Below are 25,272 nucleotides of genomic sequence, written 5' to 3'. Positions count from 1 at the left end.
AGCAGCGACAGCAGCAGGAGAGCGCACAGGAAGAACCTGGCGCTTGAGGGCGAGAGGCGCGGTTTTGCGCTCAAGACCCTTCAGCCCCGAAGGGCCTGGAGACTGCGCAGCGGCAGGATCAGGTGGTGCGTCACGCGCATCAGGAACATTAGATGTTGAAGGTCTGGGAGACTGGTCACTGTGTCCCGAAGGACGACCATCATCCGAAGGGGATCGCGAACGATCCCCGGAGAGGTCTAGGGTGGTAGCTGGCAGGATCGGTGAACGACGAGGCGTCTCCTCCGCAGAGGACTGTGGTGACGACGAGCCGAAGAGGCGCCTCTTAACCCCCTTGTAAGGGGAAGGAAGGCCTCTACGGCGAAGGGGAGGACGAGCCTTCCGCCTTATACGCCCACGAAGGGCCGTGGGATCAGCAACCTGACCATCAAGGGGCCTCCGAAGAGGAATCTCTGTAAGTGAACTCTCCCGAGGGGGAGAATCACCGGCAAGAGAGACCGTGGGACTTAAAACCTCCCTCGAAGGGTGTTCGGAGGGGGGAATCTAAGCCGTCAGCTACCTCAGCCACAGGAACGGGGGTTTGACTTGACCCATGAGATGACTCCGTCACAACAACGTCAACCACAGACAGAGGATCTATCCCTGCTGAAGTTGGCGATTGTTTGGCGGCTTCACCCAGTTTGATCATGTCAAACAGGGCTTCCTAGGAGGGCGAACCCTGCAGCCCCAAGGAAGCCAAAAGCTGAAACAAATCATGATTAGACATTAAATCCTCCACCGGGGGAGGAGGGGCAGCCGCCTCGCTATGGAAGGCAACTACCTCTCCCGCACCCCAGGTCTACGCTACCACTCGCCGGCCTCTCAGAAGAGATCGCTCAAGGGGGAGCTTCGGAGGAGGAAAAGCCAACGGAAGAAGAAGTCCTGGAATTTTCTCTCTTCAGAGAAGCCTCTGAAGAGAGAAAGATCCCTTTTGGCCTTCTTCTTCCGGTGCCGGGCAAACCTCTCCCACTGGGAGGTAGACCACTCCCTACATTCAATACATACATTATCACTATCACACCGCTGGCCCCTACAGTGAGGACATAAGGTGTGGGGTTCCCTGTCGACCGCCGACATAAAGGTCCCACAAGGGTGGCCGGGAAGTCCAGGGCAAGTACGCATTGTCAGTAGAGGCCAACTTCAAGCACACTGCGAAAGAGAAAAAGCAAAAACAGATTAATATGGCAGTCAAAGCGAGGGAGAGCGCAGACAGGTCTGTTCTCTTCCCGAGCCAAAAGTAAAGAGAAGCATTCACCGGTGTGTGTGTGTGAGGGGGGGGGGGGGGGGGTAGCTAGCTACCCCTCCCTAACCCCCCCCCCCCCCTCACTAGCGGCGGGGTAGTAAACCCTCGTTAAAACTTTTATGGCTCGTCATTCAGCTATGCCGAAGTAATTACCCCATGTAAATAGCGTGGTTTGTATTTCAGTTACGGAACAAACCCCTATTAAATAGCATGGTTTGTATTCCAGTTACGGAACAAAATAATAATTTTGACTAAGACAATGTGGCTGGGATGGATGCAAGTCTGTTTGTAGAGCAGCCTGGGGTCAACTTTGCCACTGCCAGATCTAAGGGGAGAGGAGAATTTCTCTAGCATCTACAACCCTGTAGTACTTCTTATGTTTTGGTAAGGGGGATGAGAACTACACGAGAGAATTTTCCTGACCTCAAGGAGTCCTTATCCCCGGCTACCTGATCCCCTACCTTCCGCATAACATGATTGGTCATGACAGTCCAAGGAAGCTCAAGTCTTGGACTGGCACTGGGTGGAGAACAACTGAGAAGATTAACTACAGCCAGCCTACCTCTCAGAGAGGAGGATGGTTTCCCTAATGCCCAAAACAGAGTGAATGGTACAAAGAACTCGGAAGAAGACGGACTCCAATTCCCCTTCATCCACTAGAGGTGTCTTCAGTTCTGATGGGGGAGGAAGATCAATTGGCGATTCTTCTGAATATTCTTATGTAGGGATTTCGTCTGCGTCTCCATTATCTTCCAGAGGTTCTGACTCCCAACTGGCTACAGCTTGAACCACTGCCTGGGAAGAGGAGGCATTCTCTGTATCTGCAGCTTTCATGACTTCCAGTTGTTGGGGTGGTATCAGGCCACTTGGCATTGACGTCTTCATAGTTGCCTTGAAGTCCTTACTCTCCTTCCTGGAGGGTCCTGCTGAAAAGGGAGGAGGGTCTAAAGGAATGAGTCACAGGTCCTGCACCTTTGTAGTCTTAAGCAAAGAAGCTCAAGGTCTATGTACTGGCTGCAGATGTTCTTCTGTAAACGAAATAAGTATCAGCGTATCAGCCTATAGTTATCCGTTAAGGAAATCTCCCTAAATGACAAGAAACTTCTATGCGTTCTGATCTTGAAGACTTACCATGGCAGAGTTACCGACATCCTGAACCTGCGTTGATGACTGAGACCCCTCTTAACCCCAGGAACATCCATTGGTGAAAGGGAAGAGACTGGTCCAGTAGGCCTACTCTGACTTGGGTCGGTGTCATCCTTGGACAGTGAAGAATCTACAAAGTCTGACTCATGCAGATGGACTGGGTCCAGATTCTCCACTCTGAAAGCAAATCTGGAGCAAAGTGAGGTTCATCCATCAAAACCTGAGGAATACTCTTGGAAGTTCTCCGCCATATCGGGAATCTCAGCTGAAGAACTCCAGAGATGTTTCGTGAAAACTTAGGAGCTTGGGTGAGGTGCCGAACACTTTGAGAGCGTGGGTGAGGTGCGGTAGGAATGTGAAGGCGATACAGGACTAGAGCGGACATCGCCTTGAGCATGAAGATCCCCTTGAACCGAAGGAGATCACCTTGAACGTGAAGAAGATTGCCTGGAGCACAATGGAGAAGAACAGTGGGGAGGGTGGAATGTGCTGGGGAAGATTACCTAGAGCGTGAGGGCGATCGATAACTTGAGGCAGATGAGTGTCTGTGCGAACACCAGCATGAAGAGAAGCGATCACTCCGACGGCTCAATCTAGAGCGCCTGCGTGATCTGCGAGGTGAAGCAGAAAAAAAAGGCGAAGGATGTCTGGAATGTCTGATGAGGTGAAGACGTAGCAGGAGTGCGAGAGGAGCACTACATAACTCCCTTAGAAGTTCTACTAGGAATCTTAAGAGAGAGAGACCCATGTGCAAAGGACGAGGGGAAGCACCAACTGTAGATGTCCCTTATGCTGAAGGTCTAGTAAGCAAAGGTCTGGCAAGAGGTCTGGTTCAAGCAAAATGTCCAGGCAGCAAAGGAGCAAGTACAAAAGTCTAAGGGAGGCAGGTCTACAATCTCCCTCTGCAGAGGATCATGCCAAAGCTGAAGAACAGATTGGAGGGGAGACTCCAAAGAGTCTTGAGGTTCTGAAAAGAGACCTTATAGGAAGAACAGCAGTGGCAGGGATATCTAGATGTCAAGGATCCTCCAGCAAGAGAGACCCCACAGCAGCATTGGCAGAGAGAGCCTGCTGAGGAGAAGACATAAAAGGGGTGTTGGCCTGCACATAATGTTTCTCCTCTACAAACTGCTTTAGTCTCTTGTCCGAAGGGGCACCTGGGATGCCCAATGAAGGCCACAGCAACTACAAGGTGTCCACTCTCTGAAACGAAAGAGCAGATGATGGGAAACCTACCAGGGAACAACAGGTGTTAAATGACCACCACGCTTACCTGAATTCCCTCCAGTGTAGGATGCCAGAGAAGAGTCCGAGGGGAGAGTTCCGGGGGAAGAAAAGGCAGGCCGTGACTTCTTAGACTTCGAGGAAGACCTCGAAGGCAAAGAATCCCTTTTTGCCTGTTTCTTCTTATGCCTGCCCATCAACACCCACTGGCAAGATGGCCACTCCTTACAATTCTCACTTGGCAAGGCTTTGGCACAAATGTCCTTAGCCCAATATGCACAGCCTATAAGGATCTACCTCTATACTACTCATAAAGGTGTAGCAGGTCTTGGGCTGCACTCCAGAGCATGTCTGCATGATGAGTAGTCACACAATCACACCCACAAGATCTGGAAGAGAAAGGAAAATTTTTCTTAAAATCCAAAGCAAATTCAAGTAAAAACTGACAAGTTTCCAGCAGAGAGGGACAAGTGCACTCTCTGATGGCTGAAACCCGACTGGTATTAAAAGGAGCTACAAGGGAGGTGGTTTCCTCCCTGCTACCAAGAGGGTAATTACCTGCCAGTTGTTTACACCACATTAAAAGCTTTAACTGCTGTATTCCACCCTTCGTTATTACCCTTTTTTTCCTATAGCAAAGAACGATGGTTTGTATTCGTGTAGGAACAATTAATGATTCATTAAATAACAATCAATAGGTAAAGAATCATCACCAAATTTGATATAATTTTTAAACAAATTCTCAATATCTTAAATGCATACCTTAAAGTTTCCATAGCCGATGTTCCTACTTATAATCAATCTACCACTGTTGGGTGAATATCAATCTGAAAAGAGAATAGAAAAAAAAATTACTTAGATATATATACCGTACTATATATACATATAAGTGGCATACTAACGTTTTGAATAGATTTTAATATAGTTTTTTTTTTAATTATTCAGCCTTTGCTGCATAATAAACTACAGTATTTAAAAAAGAAATTGTCCTTGCAATAAGAGTTTGTCATTCTTTCAGGTAGGTAATCAGCCATCAGGTTAATAAAAAATCTGGTTATCAATGGAACTGACACTGAGGAGAAACACCCCTCCCACAACATCAACCACAGAAGATGGCCCACTTAGCCTGGTACACGGAAGTTTTAGATTTCCGAAGGTATCCCGACATCTCTCATGCAACTTCTCGCAAAAAGCCTTTCTCTGAGAGGAGATGCTGAATAATCTCAATGCATGAAAGGATTCCTCTAAGCTGAGGAATATTTGGGAATATGATTAGCACAACAGCCCATGGAGAGAAGGCAATTCTCTTGGAGTCTATTAAAAGAAGTAGAAGGGTGGGGTACCATTCTACTTTGAGCCATTGAGGTTGGAAGAGGACCAGACTTGGTTCAAGACCTTCCTTATCAGGCACAACAGCAGAAAAGCAAAGATAGCAAGGCCGTCCCAGGGGTGCTGGAAGGTGTCCTCGAACACTGCTTCTGGGTCTGGCACCAGTGAGCAGTACTGTACAGTATATCGGAAGTTTCCAATTTAGCGAGGTTTGGAATAGGTCGACTGTCGGCGAACCCCAAAAAGTCAAGATCTAGCTCGCTATCTGAAGAAGCAAGTACCATTTTAACCCAATGATCTGCATCTTCCTGCTCAGCAAGACTGCCCTGTTCCTCTTGTCTGAAATAAAGAGGGTTGTCAGAGTGATCGAGTTGAGCACTACCCACTCGTGGATTTTTACCACTAGTCTGCAAAGCTGCAGAGAAACAGTACCGCCTTGTTTGTTTATACAGTATATGCCACTATGGTGTTTTCGCTCGTTAATACCACCGAGTGACCGGTCAAAAGTATTGTAGCGTGAGAAGATCTGCTTAAGAATGATATGATATTGATGTTCCTGGTCAGTCCATTGTAGTGACACTAGGTGTTGCAGGGTGTTTACGCTCGTCAATACAATCGAGTGACCGGTCAAATGTTTTGAAGTGTGAGATCTGCTTACAGCTCCAACAGAATATGACATCGACATTTCTGGTCAGTCCATTGTATTGACACTAGGTGTTGGAGGGGGTGAGCTCCCCATCCTTCCTTCAATATGTGCATGAACAAACAAAGTTCTAGTGGAAGCGATAACAGGGACAAGCTTTTTAAAAGATTCATCTCGTCAAGTTAAAATTCCAGGTTGAGTCTGGAATCCACCCCTCTCAGAACTAATGATATAGGAGGGTCGTTACCTCGTGACCAGTGTCTATCTAGCTCCCATTGAAGGGACCGTTCAGAGAGGCTAGGTGTCCCAGCAACTTCTGCCAAAGCTGTGCTAGCAGATGGGGCTATTGAAGGAAAGGGAGAGCTACCTCTCGAAAGTGTACCATTCTATCCAAAGATGGGAAGACTTTTCCTACAAGTGTGTCAATGTCATATCTAGATACTATAGATTAGTCTTTGTTTTGAAAATAGGATTACCTCTTGATTTACCACAATCCCAAGATGGTGACAGAACGAAAGAAGCTTGTCTCGGCGGAGAAGAAGGTTGTCCTCCTAGTCTGCCAAGATCAACCAATCATCCAGGTAACACTGAAGGCGAATCCCGTTGTCATGTGCCCATGAAAATACTAGAGTAAAAATGGGTGAAAACTTACGGAGCTGTTGAAAGATCAAAGCAAAGAACTTTGAATTGGTGCTGCTCGCTATAGCGAACTGGAGGTACTTCATGGAGCTGAGATGGATTGGGATTTGGAAGTACACATTCTACAAGTAAATTATCATCATTAAGTGTAATGACCTGACAGCCTGCCTGGAGTCTATCTTGAACAAGGTTTGTAGAACAAACTTGTTCAGGGATGATAGGCCTATGACTGGTCTCCAGCCTCCATACATCTTCTCTTAAATAAAGTCAACTGACGAAGCCATCATCAACCTCTTAGAGCGAGCCCTTCTCCATCATGGCCTGAACTTCAGCCCGATGCACCAAGTCCCTCGCCGATCCCAGGCGGCAGGATGATGACATTGCCGGTGGTCGAATCAGGAGGTGAGAGTTGATGAACGGGAGGAGGTACCCAGACCGAAGAACAACCACAGTCCACTATTCTGCCCAGTGATACCACCACCTCATCCATCGGGGCTGCAGGCCTCCTCCCACAGGTTGCCACATAAGAGAAATTCCACCCATGGCAGAAGTGTTGGACTCACTTTCCTCTACAGCGTCAGTTGTGCTATTGATCCTATCAGCTCTGAAAGGGATGCTGCCTATCCGTTCCAAGCCTAAACCTGGGAGGGGCAAGACGAGGGTCCTTCCTAAGAGCACGCTTGTGTGCCTGTCGAGGAAGATGCAATGATCTCAAGCAGCTGTAAGTAGAAGCAGACTTTGGTAGCTGAATGGACATCGCTCTACACAAAAGCGAATCCTGACTCGCCTTCCTCCATTTCTCAGCTATTGCCTTTACCTCCTCTGTCAGGAACAGAGAATGCTACTTCACCAATGCATTGCCACCTCACATTTAAAGTCTAATGGCTACCTCCAGCTGCCGTTGAAAGAATATCCACATACATAACGGAAGGTTTGTTAGTATGGGAACAGTTAATTTGCTGTCGAGAATCACACTTTTAACTTTAAAAGAATCACACAGAGTTAAAGAAACATTATCAATGCTGAGATCCGGATATTGAGGAGAAACCGTCCTAAACCATTAACAATCATACTTTGAGTTTTGTTAGGATTCAATTTCATGTCCCATAATTTGCACCATGCACTAATTTTAGCTAGATCTCTATTAAAGGATTCAGCAACCTCAGATCTACATCTCGCAGATGGAATTGATGTAAAGAGTGCAGCATCATCTGCATATGCAACGAGCTTATTTACTAGGCCAAACAACATGTCATGAGTACTGTATATAGTAGGAAAAGTATTGGGCCAAGAACATTAACACATTCCTATACTCACTGTGGTGTCATTCAGCAAAAACTCTTTGCGATCTATTATTTAAAAATTCAATAACGAAGCTAAGAAAAGACACACGCACTACCAACTGTTTGAGTCTGAAAACAAGGGCCTCACGATTAACACGATCAAAGGCAGTACTGAAATCAAGGCCGATCATATGAACTTTCTAACCCGGATCAAGAGATTTCTGAACAGCATTGGAGACTGTAAGAAGGGAATCACATGCTCCGAGGCCTTTACTATAATATCTAGCAAAATGTTATTTTCCTTAGTAAAATAAATTTTTTAATATACTTACCCGATGATCATGTAGCTGTCAACTCTGTTGCCCGACAGAAATCTAAGGTCGGGATACGCCAGCGATCGCTATACAGGTGGGGGTGTACACAACAGCGCCATCTGTCGAGTAGGTACTCAGGTACTTCTTGTCAACAAGAACTCAATTTTCTCCTCGGTCCACTGGTTCTCTATGGGGAGGAAGAGAGGGTCCTTAAATTCATGATCATTGGGTAAGTATATTCAAAAATTTATTTTACTAAGGAAAATAACATCTTTCAATATTAATCTTACCCGATGATCATGTAGCTGATTCACACCCAGGGGGGTGGGTGGAGACCAGCATACATGTTAACATTAGAAGCTAAGTATCCCGTATTTCATTTTAGCAGTTATTCAAAATAACAAACATAAAATAAATAAGTACCTGGTAAGGAAGTCGACTTGAACCATTAATCTGCCTTTTTAAGTACGTCTTCCTTACTGAGCCTAACGATCCTCTTAGGATGCTGAGCGACTCCTAGGTGCTGAAGTATGAAGGGCTGCAACCCATACTAAAGGACCTCATCACAACCTCTAATCTAGGCGCTTCTCAAGAAAGAATTTGACCACCCGCCAAATCAACCAGGATGCGGAAGGCTTCTTAGCCTTCCGTACAACCCAAAAAACAACAATAAAAAGCATTTCAAGAGAAAGATTAAAAAAGGTTATGGGATTATGGGAATGTAGTGGTTGAGCCCTCACCTACTACTGCACTCGCTGCTACGAATGGTCCCAGGGTGTAGCAGTTCTCGTAAAGAGACTGGACATCTTTGAGGTAAAATGATGCGAACACTGACTTGCTTCTCCAATAGGTTGCATCCATAACACTCTGCAGAGAACGGTTCTGTTTAAAGGCCACTGAAGTAGCGACAGCCCTAACTTCATGTGTCCTTACCTTCAGCAAAGCAAGGTCTTCTTCCTTCAGATGAGAATGGGCCTCTCTAATCAAAAGCCTGATGTAATAAGAAACTGCGTTCTTAGACATCGGTAAAGCAGGTTTCTTGATAGAACACCATAAAGCTTCTGATTGTCCTCGTAATGGCTTTGTACGTCTTAAATAGTACTTAAGAGCTCTTACTGGGCAAAGTACTCTCTCTAGTTCGTTCCCCACCAAGTTGGACAGGCTTGGGATCTCGAACGACTTGGGCCAAGGACGAGAAGGAAGCTCGTTTTTAGCTAAAAAACCAAGCTGCAAGGAACATGTAGCCGTTTCAGATGTAAAACCTATGTTCCTGCTGAAGGCGTGAATCTCACTGACTCTTTTAGCTGTTGCTAAGCAAACGAGGAAAAGAGTCTTTAATGTGAGATCCTTAAAAGAGGCTGATTGAAGCGGTTCGAACCTTGCTGACATCAGGAACCTTAAAACCACGTCTAGGTTCCAGCCTGGTGTTGTCAACCGACGCTCCTTTGAGGTCTCAAAAGACTTAAGGAGGTCCTGTAGATCTTTGTTGGTGGAAAGATCTAAGCCTCTGTGGCGGAAGACCGCTGCCAACATGCTTCTGTAACCTTTGATCGTAGGAGCTGATAGGGATCTTACATTCCTTAGATGTAAAAGGAAGTCAGCTATCTGCGTTACAGAGGTACTGGTTGAGGAAACTGCATTCGCCTTGCACCAGCTTCGGAAGACTTCCCATTTTGACTGATAGACTTTGAGAGTGGATGTCCTCCTTGCTCTGGCAATCGCTCTGGCTGCCTCCTTCGAAAAGCCTCTAGCTCTTGAGAGTCTTTCGATAGTCTGAAGGCAGTCAGACGAAGAGCGTGGAGGCTTGGGTGTACCTTCTTTATGTGCGGCTGACGCAGAAGGTCCACTCTTAGAGGAAGAGTCCTGGGAACGTCCACTAGCCATTGCAGTACCTCAGTGAACCATTCTCTCGCGGGCCAGAGGGGAGCAACCAACGTCAACCGTGTCCCTTCGTGAGAGGCGAACTTCTGTAGTACCCTGTTGACAATCTTGAACGGAGGGAACGCATACAGGTCTAGATGGGACCAATCCAGAAGAAAGGCATCCACGTGAACTGCTGCTGGGTCTGGAATCGGAGAACAATACATCGGGAGCCTCTTGGTCATCGAGGTAGCGAATAGATCTATGGTGGGCTGACCCCACAGGGCCCATAGTCTGCTGCAAACATTCTTGTGAAGGGTCCACTCTGTGGGGATGACCTGACCCTTCCGGCTGAGGCGATCTGCCATGACATTCATGTCGCCCTGAATGAACCTCGTTACCAGCGAAATCTTTCGATCTTTTGACCAAATGAGGAGGTCCCTTGCGATCTCGAACAACTTCCTCGAATGAGTCCCTCCTTGCTTGGAGATGTACGCCAAGGCTGTGGTGTTGTCGGAGTTCACCTCCACCACCTTGCTTAGATGGAGGGACTTGAAGTTTATCAAGGCCAGATGAACTGCCAAAAGCTCCTTGCAGTTGATGTGAAGTGTTCTTTGCTCCTGATTCCACGTGCCCGAGCATTCCTGTCCGTCCAGTGTCGCACCCCAGCCCGTGTCCGATGCGTCCGAGAAGAGACGGTGGTCGGGGGTCTGAACAGCCAATGGTAGACCTTCCTTGAGAAGAATGCTGTTCTTCCACCACGTCAGTGTAGACCTCATCTCTTCGGAAATAGGCACTGAGACCGCTTCTAGCGTCATGTCCTTTCTCCAGTGAGCAGCTAGATGATACTGAAGGGGGCGGAGGTGGAGTCTCCCTAACTCGATGAACTGGGCCAGCGATGAAAGTGTCCCTGTTAGACTCATCCACTGCCTGACTGAACATCGGTTCCTTCTCAGCATGCTCTGGATGCATTCTAGGGCTTGACTGATCCTTGGGGCCGACGGAAAAGCCCGAAAAGCTCGACTCTGAATCTCCATACCTAGATAGACAATGGTTTGGGATGGGACGAGTTGGGACTTCTCTATATTGACCAGGAGACCCAATTCCTTGGTCAGATCCATAGTCCATCTGAGATTCTCCAGACAGCGACGACTTGACGGAGCTCTTAAAAGCCAGTCGTCCAAATAGAGGGAGGCTCTGATGTCTGCCAAGTGAAGGAATTTGGCAATATTCCTCATCAGTTTGGTAAACACAAGAGGTGCCGTGCTTAGGCCAAAGCACAGGGCTTGGAATTGGTACACGACCTTTCCAAAGACGAACCTTAGGAAAGGTTGGGAGTCTGGATGGACTGGGACATGAAAGTACGCGTCTTTCAGGTCTAACGAGACCATCCAGTCTTCCTTCCTGACCGCTGCTAGGACCGACTTCGTCGTCTCCATTGTGAACGTCTGCTTGGTGACAAAAGCATTGAGAGCACTGACGTCCAGCACCGGTCTCCAACCTCCTGTCTTCTTCGCTACCAGGAAGAGACGGTTGTAGAAGCCCGGGGATTGATGGTCCCGGACTATGACTACCGCTCCCTTTTGTAGCAAGAGCGACACCTCTTGTTGCAACGCTAGCCTCTTGTCCTTCTCCTTGTAGTTGGGAGAGAGGTAGATGGGAGACGTTGCTAGAGGGGGACTGCGGCAGAACGGAATCCTGTACCCCTCCCTTAGCAACTTCACAGACTGAGCGTCTGCACCTCTGCTCTCCCAAGCTTGCCAGAAGTTCTTGAGCCTGGCTCCCACTGCTGTCTGGAGAGGTAGGCAGTCAGATTCTGCCTTTTGAGGACTTGGAACCCTTCTTCGATTTGCCACGGTGACTGTCGGCACGGGTACCTCCTCTGCTGGAGGTTCTGCCACGAAAGGGCGGGATGAACCTAGACGCTGGTGTGTCCATCCTAGGTCTAGGCACGGAAGGTAAAGCTTTAGCCTTACGTGCGGAGGACGCCACCGGGTCATGGGTATCCTTCTGGATCAACGAGGCAGCCATCCCCTTGATCAGCTCTTCCGGAAAGAGACACTTGGAGAGCGGAGCAAACAACAACTCCGACTTCTGGCAAGGAGTGATCCCAGCCGACAAGAAGGAGCAAAGATGTTCTCTCTTCTTAAGCACTCCCGACACGTACGAAGCCGCAAGCTCACCAGACCCATCCCGAATGGCTTTGTCCATGCTAGACATGATAAGCATGGCAGAGTCCTTATCCGAAGGGGAAGTCTTTCTGCTTAACGCTCCCAAACACCAATCGAGGAAGTTGAAGATCTCAAAAGCACGAAAGACTCCCTTCAACAGATGATCCATGTCAGAAAAGGACCAGCAAATCTTCGATCGTCTCATAGCCAGCCTGCGGGGAGAGTCAACCAGACTTGAAAAGCAGTCTTTCCCAGCTGCTTCTTGGACTGCAACCACTCTCCCATAACACTCAAAGCTCTCTTGGATGAGCGTGCGAGCACAAGTTTGGTGAAGGCAGGAGCTGCTGACTGCATGCCCAGAGCAAACTCGGAGGGAGGAGAGCGAGGGGTTGCAGACACAAACTGTTCCGGATACAAGTCCCTGAACAAGGCAAGGACTTTCCGAAAGTCTAAGGAGGGAGGCGTAGACTTGGGTTCTTCTAAGTCGGAGTGCGGATCGTCCAAATGTGCAGCTTCGTCATCAGATACTCCATCATCCGAAAGCTGAGGAGGAAGTGGCAAAGGAGGAGCAGAAAGCTGAACGGCTGAATCCGGCAGCACGGGTGCATGCGTAGCTGCTGCGGATCCAACATCATGCCGCTGCTGGTCAGTCTGCGAGCTGGCAACAACAAAAGCAGAGTGCTGGTGCGTGGGAGGGACTGCCGTGGGTTGCGGAGCATGCCGCATGGGTTGCGGAGCATGCCGCATTGTGTCAAAACACGGCAGCTCGACAGCACCTTCCCACTGCTGATGCGGTAGCTCACGCATGTCAACGGAGGGTGCAGCATGAACATGCGTCTGGCAGGGTGGACTGCGCATTGGTGGTGGAGCTCTCACAGGTGGAGTGTGGGAGCAGGCAGCCGCAGTATTTGCTGAGCGCACAACCGTGGCAGGTTGTAGGTTAACTGGTGCCGTGTCAACCTTCTCAGCACGATACTCCTGCATAAAGGAAGCAAGCTGAGACTGCATAGTCTGCAGCATGGACCACTTAGGATCTACCGTGGTTGGTGCGGCAACAGACGGAGTAGTTGCCTGCTGCGGAACCACTCTACCTCTCTTGGGAGGTGTGCAGTCTTCGGAAGACTGCGGCGAGTCCGAACTGACCCAGTGGCTACACCTGGGCCGTTGGACTCGCTCGGAAGGGACCTTACGCTTGAGAGGTCGTGAGACCTTGGTCCAACGTTTCTTCCTCGAAACTTCTTCCACAGACGAGGAATGATAGGACTCATTCGTCTGTTTGTGGATGGGACGATCTCTGACAGATACGTCCGCAACCACTGAGGGTACATCCGTACGCTGATCAAGGCCTGCCGAACCCTTTGGTCCTTCGACATTGCTTCTCCCCTGGGCTTGGGAGCTTGCAAGAGGTCCCGGACTGGGAGGACGACTGGCACGAACAGATGTACCCTCATGCGCAACACTGACACTGACACTTTTCACTTCACTTGCACTCACTACACTTCCCACTGCACTTTGCGCTTTCAACTCTTTGACATCTGCCAAAAGTTGATTCCGGTCATTAGCTAATGACTCCACTCTGTCACCAAGAGCCTGAATGGCACGCATCATGTCCGCCATGGAGGGTTGAGCACTAGTAGCAGGGTCGGGAGTCACCACTACAGGGGAAGGAATAGGTTGAGGGGCATGGGGAGAGGAAAAATCAAAAGAGCGAGAAGAACTCCTCCTGATCCTATCCTTCTCTAGCCTACGTGCATTTTTAAGGAATTCGTTAAAATCGAATTCCGAAAGCCCAGCGCATTCCTCACATCGATCTTCCAATTGACAGGATTTACCCCTACAATTGGAACAAACGGTGTGAGGATCTATGGAGGCCTTCGGAAGACGCCTAGAACAAGCCCTAACGCTACACTGCCTGTACTTAGGGACTTGAGAATGGTCAGACATCTTGAATTGTAGAAATAGTCAAGGGGGAATTCCAAAATCTAGCAAAGTTCATTAACAATTAATCCAAATTTAATCAAAAAGCTTGATAAGCTAATGATAAAGGTTCCTGAATAGCGAAAGCTAAAATCTAGAGCGAATACATCACCAAAATCGTGAAAAACAACTCCAGAAACAACAGCATATCCAAGTAGGTCTTGCCGGTGGCACGACAGAGGAAAAATTGAGTTCTTGTTGACAAGAAGTACCTGAGTACCTACTCGACAGATGGCGCTGTTGTGTACACCCCCACCTGTATAGCGATCGCTGGCGTATCCCGACCTTAGATTTCTGTCGGGCAACAGAGTTGACAGCTACATGATCATCGGGTAAGATTAATATTGAAAAAATAGTGTTCGTTATTTGAAATGGATGATTTCTGGCTATTTTGGCATTTTTCTCTGTATGACTAATGGAGCTGGTGCATAATAATTTACATATCAATCAACTAGAACGTTAACATCATTTCTATGTCTAAAAAAATTATTTACTTTTGGGAGACTGATGGAGAGTTACTGTGCATGCATTGTTTGCATTTTCTTTTGGAAGCTGTTTTTTCTTTAATGGTGTAATCATTAGCTGACTTGGAGCCTTTGTATATCAGCGGCCAGTTCCTCCCGTGTGGATTAAAAATGGACATCAACTAACCTAAGCTTTCCCCATTAACCTAACCTACAAGCCGTGTCCTTACCTACTTACCTAACCGGGGGTCTGATGCCGCCCTGCAACCCCCCTTACACTGCCGTAATCTAAGTTAGCCATAATAATACATACAAGTGGCCGCTATCATATATAAACCCTGTTGGCTTTTTTAACTAATTAAGAGCTTCCAAGTATTAATGCAGAACTTTATCTATGTGGTTTTACAACAAACCGTTTTTTTTACTGCAATTAGAAATTTAGCGGAATTTAACAATTTCAGTAATTAATTATTTTTAAACACTCTCTTCAGTATATAGTATAGCTCTTTTTACTCAACAGCTCTTTTTACTCAACAGGAAGTAAAAAATATCACTGAAATAATGACACACACGGTTGGCATATGCAGCACATTCATGTAGCTTGCCAGATCAGAGGAGCAATGAAATAATGTTTAATAACAGGTGAAGCAAGCCATGGCAGACCAGAGACCATTTAAGGGTTGGGGAAATATATGACACTTTAACTTCTAGCTAAATAGGCTACATGAATCGAATATTTTTCCTACTCGCTTTCTTATATTCTATCCATTTCTGATCATGAATATTGGGACAAACCACCTGTTAAGGGCTTTCCTACAACCGCTTATAAAAACAATTATGGGGTATCCAAGTGAGAAAACCGGGTTTTGGGAGGGGAAACACCAAAAAACGAAAGACTTGCAGCAATAACAATGCTCAGAAATGCATAATAAACACCAGATAACCGAAAAAAATATACTGTATGGCTCATGCAAGTGGCAGGAAATGAATGCATCATAATTACACATAATTCACATGTCTCTCAGATGGTTTTTGCTCTGCCGTAGCTCGAAAACAAACAATCTCGCGGCTACTCTGTTCTAGCATGCGGTATATGGATGAACTGCACCCACCAACCTTGTTGTTCATTATTTCAGGGTTTCCTTTTACTTTTAAATGAGCAACAATAGCTATATATATCCAACAGACAATGTTTTCAACATAATCAATTACTAAAATATATGAATTTACATAATCTTAAAAAGGTTAAACTCCTCTCTGGGAATCGTTGTTTTCGGACTGTAGTCACGCTGGATCTGATGCAGAAGTAGAAAAAAATGACTCTTGTAAAATGACATCCAGGGGGATATATGTATAATGACAGCCATGCCCATAGCTCCCATACAGTGGAACCTCTACATACGATTGTTCCAACATCCAAAGTAAAATTCCAGCAAATTTTTGTCTCGACACCCGAAGTAATGCTCCAACATCCGATGTAGATCTTGTTTAACCGGTAGATGGCAGCATGTAAGAGGGACGCCATTGAGCATCGAGTGCTCTGTTCTCTGTTCTTGTGTGTATCGTGTGGTTGTCCTCTGTTTGGTCTGTTATTAACAGTGCTTATTTTCTTCCTTTTCTCACATTTCTTTTTTGATTTTACCCATAATCATGGTGCCTAAGAAGCTAAGTTTCAGTACAGGTAGTGGTGAGAAAAGGAAGAAGGCAATTCCTTCATTAGAATTGAAGCAAGAAATTATAAAAAAACATGAGAGCAGTGTGCATGTGAGTGATATGGCTAAACAATATGGCCGGAATAGGCTTATGATCTCGACGATCATCAAGCAGAAGGCAGCCATTAAAGCAGTCAAACCATCGAAGGGGATCACCATTATTACAAGACATCGTAGCAATACCCAGGAAGAGATAGAACGCCTTTTGTGGATAGGGATAAAGGACAAAGAGATTGTTGGCAACGATCATTTGTGAGAGGGGCCAGCGTGATGAACAGAAAGAAAGAAAAAAGGGAAGCAAAGAAAACTAAGATAGCATTAACAAGCTCTTTTAAAAAAGTCCACTCTCTTTTTCTGTTTCTCTCTAAACATACCATTAACATGTTCTTTGAATAAAATTCTCTCTCTCTGTCTGTCTGTCTGTCTGTCTGTCTGTCTGTCTGTCTGTCTGTCTGTCTGTCTGTCTCTCTCTCTCTCTCTCTCTCTCTCTCTCTCTCTCTCTCTTGTTCTTCTTTGCTGTTATAGTGTTAGAGACATCTATTATTTTTTTTTTCTGAGAGAGAGAGAGAGAGAGAGAGAGAGAGAGAGAGAGAGAGAGAGAGAGAGAGATTAAACAAAAATGTGTTTAGAGTACATATGATTTTTAACAACGTCAACGAGTTGAAAGACAATGAAATGTAACTAAGAAAGTAATAACAGCGAATCTGAATTCCTTTATTAACTAAAACAAATATTGATACAAACACACTCGTGTGCGTATGCACAAACAGACACACAGGTGTAGGAATTGCTACGCAGTAAGAGACAGACAGTCGGGGAGGAGGTAGAGATGGTGACTGCAATAACGTACCATAACTCGTCACTGAAAATTATGAAAATGACAAATTCGGAGATAATTTGTATTTTTCCTAACCATACAAACCTTAGCTATTTACAGTGGGTTTACCTTTCGGCGTAGCTGAAATGGCGAGCCATTAGAATTTAACGAGGGTGTATTACCCCCGCGCTAGTTAGCAGGGGGGTAGGGGAGTGGTAGCTAGCTAGCCCTCCCCCCCTCACACACCGGTGAACTGCTTCACTTCACTTAGAGGTAGGACTTGTCTTGGGGGACAAGGCTGGCGGGCAAATGTGTGTAAATAGCTAAGGTTTGTATGGTTAGGAAAAATACAAATTATCTCCGAATTTGTCGTTTGTTCCGTAACCGAAATACAAACCACGCTATTTACATTGGGTGACTTACCCCTTAGGAAGGGTGGAAAGTCCCCAGCCATACTGGCTCTGGCTTTACCCAGGGACTCAGAATCCGAGTGTGTTGCACTCGAGAAAAGGAGTCCCTGCACCTCACAAGTTCCTTGCTCCGCAAGGAAACGTGTGGCCTACATAAGCTTGTGTGTGAAGGAAAAAGTGTGACCCGTCCTAGGCAGTTGACCTGGAGTTCCAGAAGGAACTCTGGGTTAGGACGTTCCCAATACCACCTCGTCAGGGTATGGGGGCACGCGACAGTATTGACTCAATACTCGGAACACAAGGAAGCATGATTTACCTGCAGAGGTTTGAGGTCAGCTATGCAGAGACCAGGATGCTGCTTCCCCAGTAGAGGGGACGATGAAGAAAGAAGTAAGGGCCAGACATACTTCTTTCGTTCATGCAGACTAAAACCTGATAACAATGCCCTCAACCTTCTGCTACCTGTCCAAAAAGGAGCCTGAGGTTAGACCAGCTGTTGTGTAGCCACCATAGAGCGATAGAAACGTATCAATACTGCTGTGGGTCACGTCCTGCAGGAAGCGGGCTGCGAAGGTCATTAGATGCTTCCAGACTCAAGCTTGTAGCACCTGCGTCACTGAGTAGTACTACTCGAAGGCGACATCGTGCTGTAGGGCGACGTGACGGGGGAGGGTCTGGATTCAGGTCGAGATGAATATCCTTGAGTCCGAGCTGAAGAGGTATACTGGTGACTCTCCCCTGTGTCCTTCCTATGCTCCCAACCCGGTTGCACGTGAGGACAAACTGCAGTTGTTTCCAAAGATAACCCCTCGATTCCTTTACAGGCAAGAAGGAGAAGGTTTGGGTCATCTGATACAGAATGGTGACTCGAAATCTTGAAGGAGTTGGACCGAAGGGCCGGGACCCCAAGATTCTGAGTCTCGCAAACAACTCAGGAGCGAACCTGAATGTTGCCTTCCCCTATTCCTTAGAAAGGGCGGAGTCGTACGAGACCAAGAAGATTGCTTACACACTGGCCGAGGCCAGAGTGAGCAGGAGCACCGTCCCCCAAGACGGAATACAATCAGAGGCCTGACGTAATGGTTCTTGAGAAGATCTCTTAAGGGACTAAAAAGTCCGAACCATGCTCCATGGAGGAGGTCTCACTCCGACTGGGGACAGGGACGTTCGCAGCTTTGCATGAGCGAAGAAAGGTCCAGCGGGAAGGAAAAAGTCTATTCCTTTCAGCCTGAAGGCCAGGGAAAGGCTGAGCGACAGGCTTCACTGCTGAGAGCGGAAAGGAGTTTCCTCCCGCCGAAAAGCAATAAGTCCGTTATTGCTGGAGAAGAAGCCTCAAGGGAAGAGGTATCTCTCCCACGACACCAACCACAGAAGACTCTCTCCACTTCGCCTGGTAGACCCCTGCGGATGACTATCGCAGGTGACGCAACCTCCGCTCCGCGACTGTAGCGGGTTGTCTCTTCTTGAGGAGGCAGCGTAGTGTCTCCAGGCGTGAAGCCGAAGCGATGCCACGGCTCGTGAAAGATGTTGTAGTGTGGTTATTTGAGTAGCCTGTGCCGTGGGAGAAGCTCTCCCGGGAGTTCCGTCAGGGGAAGCAGAGTGTCCGGAAACCGTTCCACGTATAGTCACAGTGGAGCTCTCAGGGCCATCGAAAGGTTGATAGACAACCTGGTCTTGTTGAGACCCATTCTCAACAAACAACAATGGTGGGAAGAAGCAGGCGTCGATGTTGTCCCACCATCACCGGAAAGCATCTTGCAAAAGAGTCTTGGGGTCTGAGACTGGGGGGAAGAACAGCGGAAGCTTGCAGTTCCAGGCTGTCGCGATCAGGTCCCCCAGGCCAGGACTTGCTGGTTACTAAAGGCCAAAGACCCCCAGGTACCCTCTATCTGCGAGGCTCTGCTCAGATAGTCGGAGAGAACATTCCTCTGCCCGGAATGAGCAAGCCGATAGTGGTATTGAGAGGACCTCGGATCATCTCAGTATCTCTACTGCAAGATGCGAAGGTATGAAAATGCGTCCCTTGCTGGTTGGAATACGCCAGTACCATGAAGTCGTCGCGCACGGAGCGACTCGGCAGGAACTGTAGTATCTGTAGAGGGGCCAGACTACGGCCCCGAAGCCTGCCTGAATGATGGAGAAGTATCCTTCAGGTCCTGACCATAGGCCTGAACTGGAACATGCCCCCCCCCACCTCTTTTCTTTGACGAGTCCGAGAACAGCATCAAAATGTGGGGAAAGGACGAGAATATCCACTCCCATCAAGAGGTTCCATAGGTCAACACCCATTGCAGGTCTAAACGTTCCGCTGGTCCCATAGGGGCCAGAAAGTCCGGTTAATCGTTGCTTTGACACCACCGGAACTTGGGCCGCCCCACAGGGAACTTATCCTGAGGCGACCGTTCGGGACTTTAGACGGGTCAATGAGGAAAGAGACCCAGGAAACGTTCCAAGGTAGGGCTGAAAGCTCCGCTTGACTGAGAACAGGTACTGCGATTCTCCTCAGCCTTGCCACAGTCAACTGAAGGGAAGGCTCGGAGAAGGAGGCAACAGCGTCTGGCGTCCTCAGGCGGTCACACATCCAAGTACTGACCAGACCCAACGTTGCCCAACTTCGCTGATCGGACGAGAGGCGGTGTTTCCAACGTGGTAAGGCCGATAACTCAATATCATGGCTAGATACTCCAGATGTTGGGGCAGAAGTAGAGAAGGTTCCTAGCAAATTACCATGATCCCTCACTCATGGTAAGGACCCGGAAGCTTGTCCCGGCGTTGAAGAAGGTCGAACTCAAGCCTACCGGAGTTGACCAGACCTCCAAAAGGCGAAGGAGACGGAAGCCTGCTCCTGAGCGGCCATGAGGAAAGCAGGGAGAGTTCTCTGGGGAAAAACCTGCGATGCCGCGGCGGGATCGCCACACCGCATCTTAAGTCTAGACTGAATTCCAAGAGCTTCCTGGAAGATGGATGGAATGGAAACTGGAAGTACCCGTCCTTCCGATCCAGGGCCTAAGGAGTCCTGCCGCCTCGTTACCAGTCTGATCGATTCTGCTGTTCCACGCTGGACGAAGTTTGCTCGACAAACTTGATCAGAGCTGAGAGGTCGACGACGGAATTCCCGTCTCAGATGCTTTCCTACGAGAAAGGATCGACTGAAGAAGCAGGGGGGTGAAGCCATCGACGACCCTATGGAGGACCTTCTCCTAAGGCATGGATCATTCTGCCCAAACGGGCAAAACTCTTGCCGACCCCATGGCATAGAGGTTCAGTGACACTGAATTCGCTGACAGAGACGGAGAGATGGTAAGAGCGAGGCGTGATCTCCTTGGCTGATCACGGAGATCGTGCAGGAATCGGCATCGGGAAGCTGTTATCCGGATGAGTAACCTTACGCATCCTTCCAGCGTGAGACCTGCAAGGGGGGGGGTTGCCAATCCTAGAGTTTGTGAACTCTGCCACTCCCTCTAGGATTATGCCCCCCCGGGAGAGCCTCCCGTGCTACCTGTCCCTGACAGGAGGGGACTGCTATTGGACACCTTGTCTTAGCTGCCGTAGCCGGTCCGACAACTTAGGCCGACGAGGCTGAAAGAAGAGGCGCTGGAGGCCTGCAGGGTCTGGAAGAAAGCACCTTGGAGGACTGAAAACGGAAGACGACATCCTCCGCACAACCGCTGTCCATGTCTCTGTCCCTGGGCACAAACAAGCTCTTCCCAAGGATGGAAGAGTGTCTGAGCTTGTCGACATCCACGGATGAGACACCCGAGAGGAAGCCCTCGGTCACTGCGTCTAGATGGTCCAACATCGAGCTTGCCCGCAAGTTCGAAACTTGGCGACGAAACGCCAAGGTGCTTGAGCCCGAGAGGAGGAAAGTACCCATGATCTTCCTGGAGCTTCCTTGTACAAAACCTCAGGTCGCAACTGAGGAGGGAAAGGAATCTCAAACGGAAAGCTCCCTGGCAAGACCCTTCCAGGGAATGACGAGGAAGGGCTAACCCAGGTTCCGGAAAGAAGAATGTAGCTCAGACCTCCCTGAAGATTCTTCCTGCTCTTCCCTGTGCCATGCTCTGCGTTTACAGGGTGAAGACCGTGTTCTGGAAATACGCTCCAGAAGACTCGCCAGGCTGGCCATGTTGCGAAACCCCGGCGGGAATCGCGGCCGCAATCGCCCGGGCGCTCGCGCGATGATAAATCAATGGATTGCACGTGGCCGAACGTGGAAGCGCCCATGCGCAAGCACGCAGGAGCGCAGACGAAAGTGCGCGACGCAGAAGGGCGAGCGTGGTAGAAAGGGCGAGAGCCGGTGGTCGGCGAGCAATGGATACTGCAGGAATCGAGCCGGCGTTCGCGCGACGGATCACCGTCGGCTCGCGCGACGGAACACCGTCGGCTCGCGCGACGGAACACCGTCGGCTCGCGCGACGGAACACCGTCGGCTCGCGCGACGGAACACCGTCGGTTCGCGCGACGGAACACCGCTGGTTCGCGCGATGGAATACCGTTGATTCGGGCGCGGGGCGAACATTGGAGCGCATGTGCGCGTGTGCGTGCGGTCGCGCAGGAACGTAGGCGCGCGGGTGAGGGCAGGCGGTCGGGAGACCGATGGCGCGTAGGCGGGCGATGGCGCATAGGCGGGCGATGGCGCGTTTTGGCGAGCGATGGCCCGTAGGCGAGTGAAAGCGCGTTGGCAAGCGATGGCGCATTGGCAAGCGACGGCGCGTTGGCGAGCGGTGGTGCGTTAACTAAACTCTAGCGCACAGGCGAAGAATCGCACGGACGAGTAGGCGATCGCTAACGCATAAGAGACTAGGGATGGTTAGCACGCATTGCACTAAACAGAAGGCGCGCAGGTGCATCAGGAAAGTGAGCGCTGAAGCGAGCTGTCAATCAGGAGATCCTGGACGGTCAGGAAAAACCGTTGGCGCCCATTGGTGCGTGGCAGGAAAGGGCACGCGGATGTGCGCTGGCGATTGAAGAAAGCTGGCGCACAGAAGGACAGAAGTAAAGGTGAGCGCTGGCGAGCAGGAGGAAGATCTACGGCAAGACTCAGCTACCGGAGATCGTGGTCCACAGCAGGTGAATGCTAGATCGCTACTGATGGTGTCCAGGGGACCTGACACGCGTGGAAGATCGATGGCGATCGTTGACGCGCAGGAGATCGCTAACTAGCAGGCGAACGTTGACGCGTCTGCGGTCGCTGGCGAGCTGGTGATCGCTGGCGAGCAGAAGGCAACGCGTGGAATCCTGTGCGTAGAAGAAGAGTCCTTGTCCAAGACCTGAACCGAAGTTCTAGATTGCGCGGGCGAACGTGGGCGCGCAGGGCGCGTATCAGGAACCAACAGGAACAGCAGCGACGATCATCAGGAGAGCACTGACGAACAGGAGAGCGCTGGCGAACAGGAGCGCTCTGGCGAACAGGAGAGCGCTAGCGATCAGGAAAACGCTGATGAGCAGGAGAGCGCCTGTGCGCTAACACTGAGCAGGAGAGCGCCTGCGCGCTAACACTGAGCAGGAGAGAACATAGCAGAAGGGCGCGCAGGGGAACCCTGAAACGCAAGGGAAGCACCCCCGTGGGAGGCAACCCTTTGCCCCGAAGGGATCGTTGTCCGTCAGAAGACGAGGTCAGACTGCTGTCCATCTGCACCAGGGGCGGAAGGTCAAGAAGGCGTTGGAGGAGCTGCAGGCTGCATACGGAGATTCAAAACGGCGCCTCTTATCACCCTTATAGGGAGATGGGAGGCCCTTACGACGTAGCGGACGGTGAGCCTTACGGCGAAGGCGGGCAACAGCAACAACAGCAGAAGAGTCCTCCGAAGAGGAGTCTCTATGAGTGTACTCTCTCGCGAACGAAAGAGAAACACTTCGTAGAAGAGACGGGTCAGCCAGTGACCTAAAAAGAGCAATCCTCCGAAGAGGGGCTCCTGCAGTTGCCCAGCCCCTTGAGCGTAACTGCAGGTGCGACCGCTCAGCACCAAGAGCATAGTCGCACAAAAAAAAGGCAAGAGAAGAACCCCCCCAAAGGGGAAAAACTCAAGCCTGGACAGGAAAACTTCCCTCGGAAGGAAAGTTACCCAACCAAGGAGGCGAGCCTCCTGAGTGTTCTAAAATGAACTGGAGAGCTGTCAATCGTCACGGGAGTACTTCCAGGAGAAGGAGACACGCCCCTGACGAAGATCTATAGGGGAGGCAACAACAGCCGAATCCCCAGGCCTCAACAAGACAGCTCACTCCGTTGTCACATTACAGAAACGAACTAGATCGGTAACTGTGAAAAATGAAAACAAAAATCATTAGTTAACATTCATTCACCCGGAAAGGCTCCGAAGAGGAATCCCGAGGGAAAGGAACACAAGAATTACACAACAGGCACGTGCCCTCACAACCACTTACACTCACGGAAGGAGAGCTGTAACCAACACAGAATTATAACAATTATAATTATGTAACTATGTAATTATGTAATTTAAAAATGAATGAACACTAAAGAAAGAACGAAAACCCCGAAAGGAATCGTTCTACAAAGCTGAAAAATCAACAAATACAATTAGATTCATAAACTAATCGAGACAAAACGTACGGCGTAGCAACCCCACCCACACGGGAAGGAAGCTACTCAGACGTAGTAAAAGTAACGTAGTAAAAGGGTGAACGACCTCAAGGAGAGAGAGAGAGAAAGACCGTAGTCAAACTCGATCGCGACCCATGAAATTACACCATGGTGGCCTAACTGCCGAGGCCTCCACGGAGATATCGTACACTACACACACAAGCACAAACTCTGAAAAGGAAACTTACTGATTTCTATACTCAAATATATACATAAACACAAAAAAATGTTTACATATATATTGAGTAAAAGAAAAGTAAGTGATTAAGTAAAGACAAAACAAACAATGGCTGCCAAGCGAGGACAAAGACAGAGACGTCTGTCCATTGTCCGAGCCAAAAGTGAAGTGAAGCAGTTCACCAGTGTGTGAGGGGGGGACTCCCCTACCCCCCTGCTAACTAGCGTGGGGGTAATACACCCTCGTCAAATTCTAATGGCTAACCATTTCAGCTACAGTACGCCGAAAGGTAAACCCAATGTAAATAGCGTGGTTTGTATTTTGGTTACGGAACAATTTAAAAATAAAAAGAAAAAAAATGTAAAAAATATGAAATACTATAAAAATAAAAAAAAAATAAATAAGCTAAGTTAGATTAAAGTTTCCGTAGTGTAAGTTACGGTATGTTATCGCAGTCACCATCTCTAACACTTGCCGATCGTGTCTCCTGCGTAGGAATTTCTACACGTGTGTGTGTTTGTTTGTGCATACGCATACACGAGTGTGTTTGTATCAATATTTGTTTTAGTTAACAAAGTAATTCAGATTCGCTGATATTGCTTTTTTGGTTACATTTAATTGTCTTTCAACTTGTTGACGCTGTTAAAAATCATATGTACACAACACATTTTTGTTTAATCTCTCTCTCTCAGAAAAATTTAATAGATGTCTCTAACACTAACAGTGAAGAAGAGAGAGAGAGAGAGAGAGAGAGAGAGAGAGAGAGAGAGAGAGAGAGAGAGAGAGAGAGAGAGAGAGAGAGAGAGAGAGAGAGAGAGAGAGAGTATTTATTTAAAGAACATGTTAACACCATGTCTACCTTCTCGCCGATCGTCCATCTTCTCCTACGTAGCAATTCCTACACCTGCGTTGGCCTGTCTCTAAGGTAAAGTGACAATAAAAATACATTTTTTATTTATTATTTCTTTATAATTATCTTTTTTACATCCTTTTTTCATATTATGCAATTACGGTATTTTTATGTGTAATTATATGTAGTAATTTATTAAGGAGTTATTATAGGTTTTTGGGCTGTGGAACGAATTATACAAATTACAGTGTATTCTTATGGGAATATTTGCTCCAACATACGATTGTTTTAACATAAGAAGCAGTTTCTGGAACGAATTAAGATCGTATGTAGAGGTTCCACTGTATTTTCAACCCTATCGCTAAGATTAGGGTA

At 48.2% G+C, this 25,272-nt stretch overlaps 1 protein-coding gene and 1 pseudogene across 2 annotated transcripts in view; both read right to left on the bottom strand.

Moving 5' to 3' along the window:
• The window catches only part of LOC137654031 (phosphatidylinositol 4,5-bisphosphate 5-phosphatase A-like), a 211,973-nt gene that overhangs the window by 147,737 nt on the left and 38,964 nt on the right, over positions 1 to 25,272 (bottom strand). For both annotated transcript variants that reach the window (XM_068387673.1, XM_068387668.1), the window contains exon 2: positions 4,412 to 4,476. In XM_068387673.1, coding sequence (XP_068243774.1) covers positions 4,412 to 4,425 — 14 coding nt within the window. In that variant the 5' untranslated portion in view covers positions 4,426 to 4,476. The remainder of the gene's footprint in view (positions 1 to 4,411; positions 4,477 to 25,272) is intronic.
• LOC137658942 (5S ribosomal RNA) lies at positions 19,813 to 19,931 on the bottom strand (annotated as a pseudogene).

The sequence above is a fragment of the Palaemon carinicauda genome, chromosome 1 (genome assembly GCF_036898095.1).
Source record: "Palaemon carinicauda isolate YSFRI2023 chromosome 1, ASM3689809v2, whole genome shotgun sequence".
Classification (NCBI taxonomy): Eukaryota; Metazoa; Arthropoda; class Malacostraca; order Decapoda; family Palaemonidae; genus Palaemon; species Palaemon carinicauda.
The sequence above is the reverse complement of the archived record's forward strand: the minus strand, read 5'-3'. Positions and strand labels throughout refer to the sequence as shown.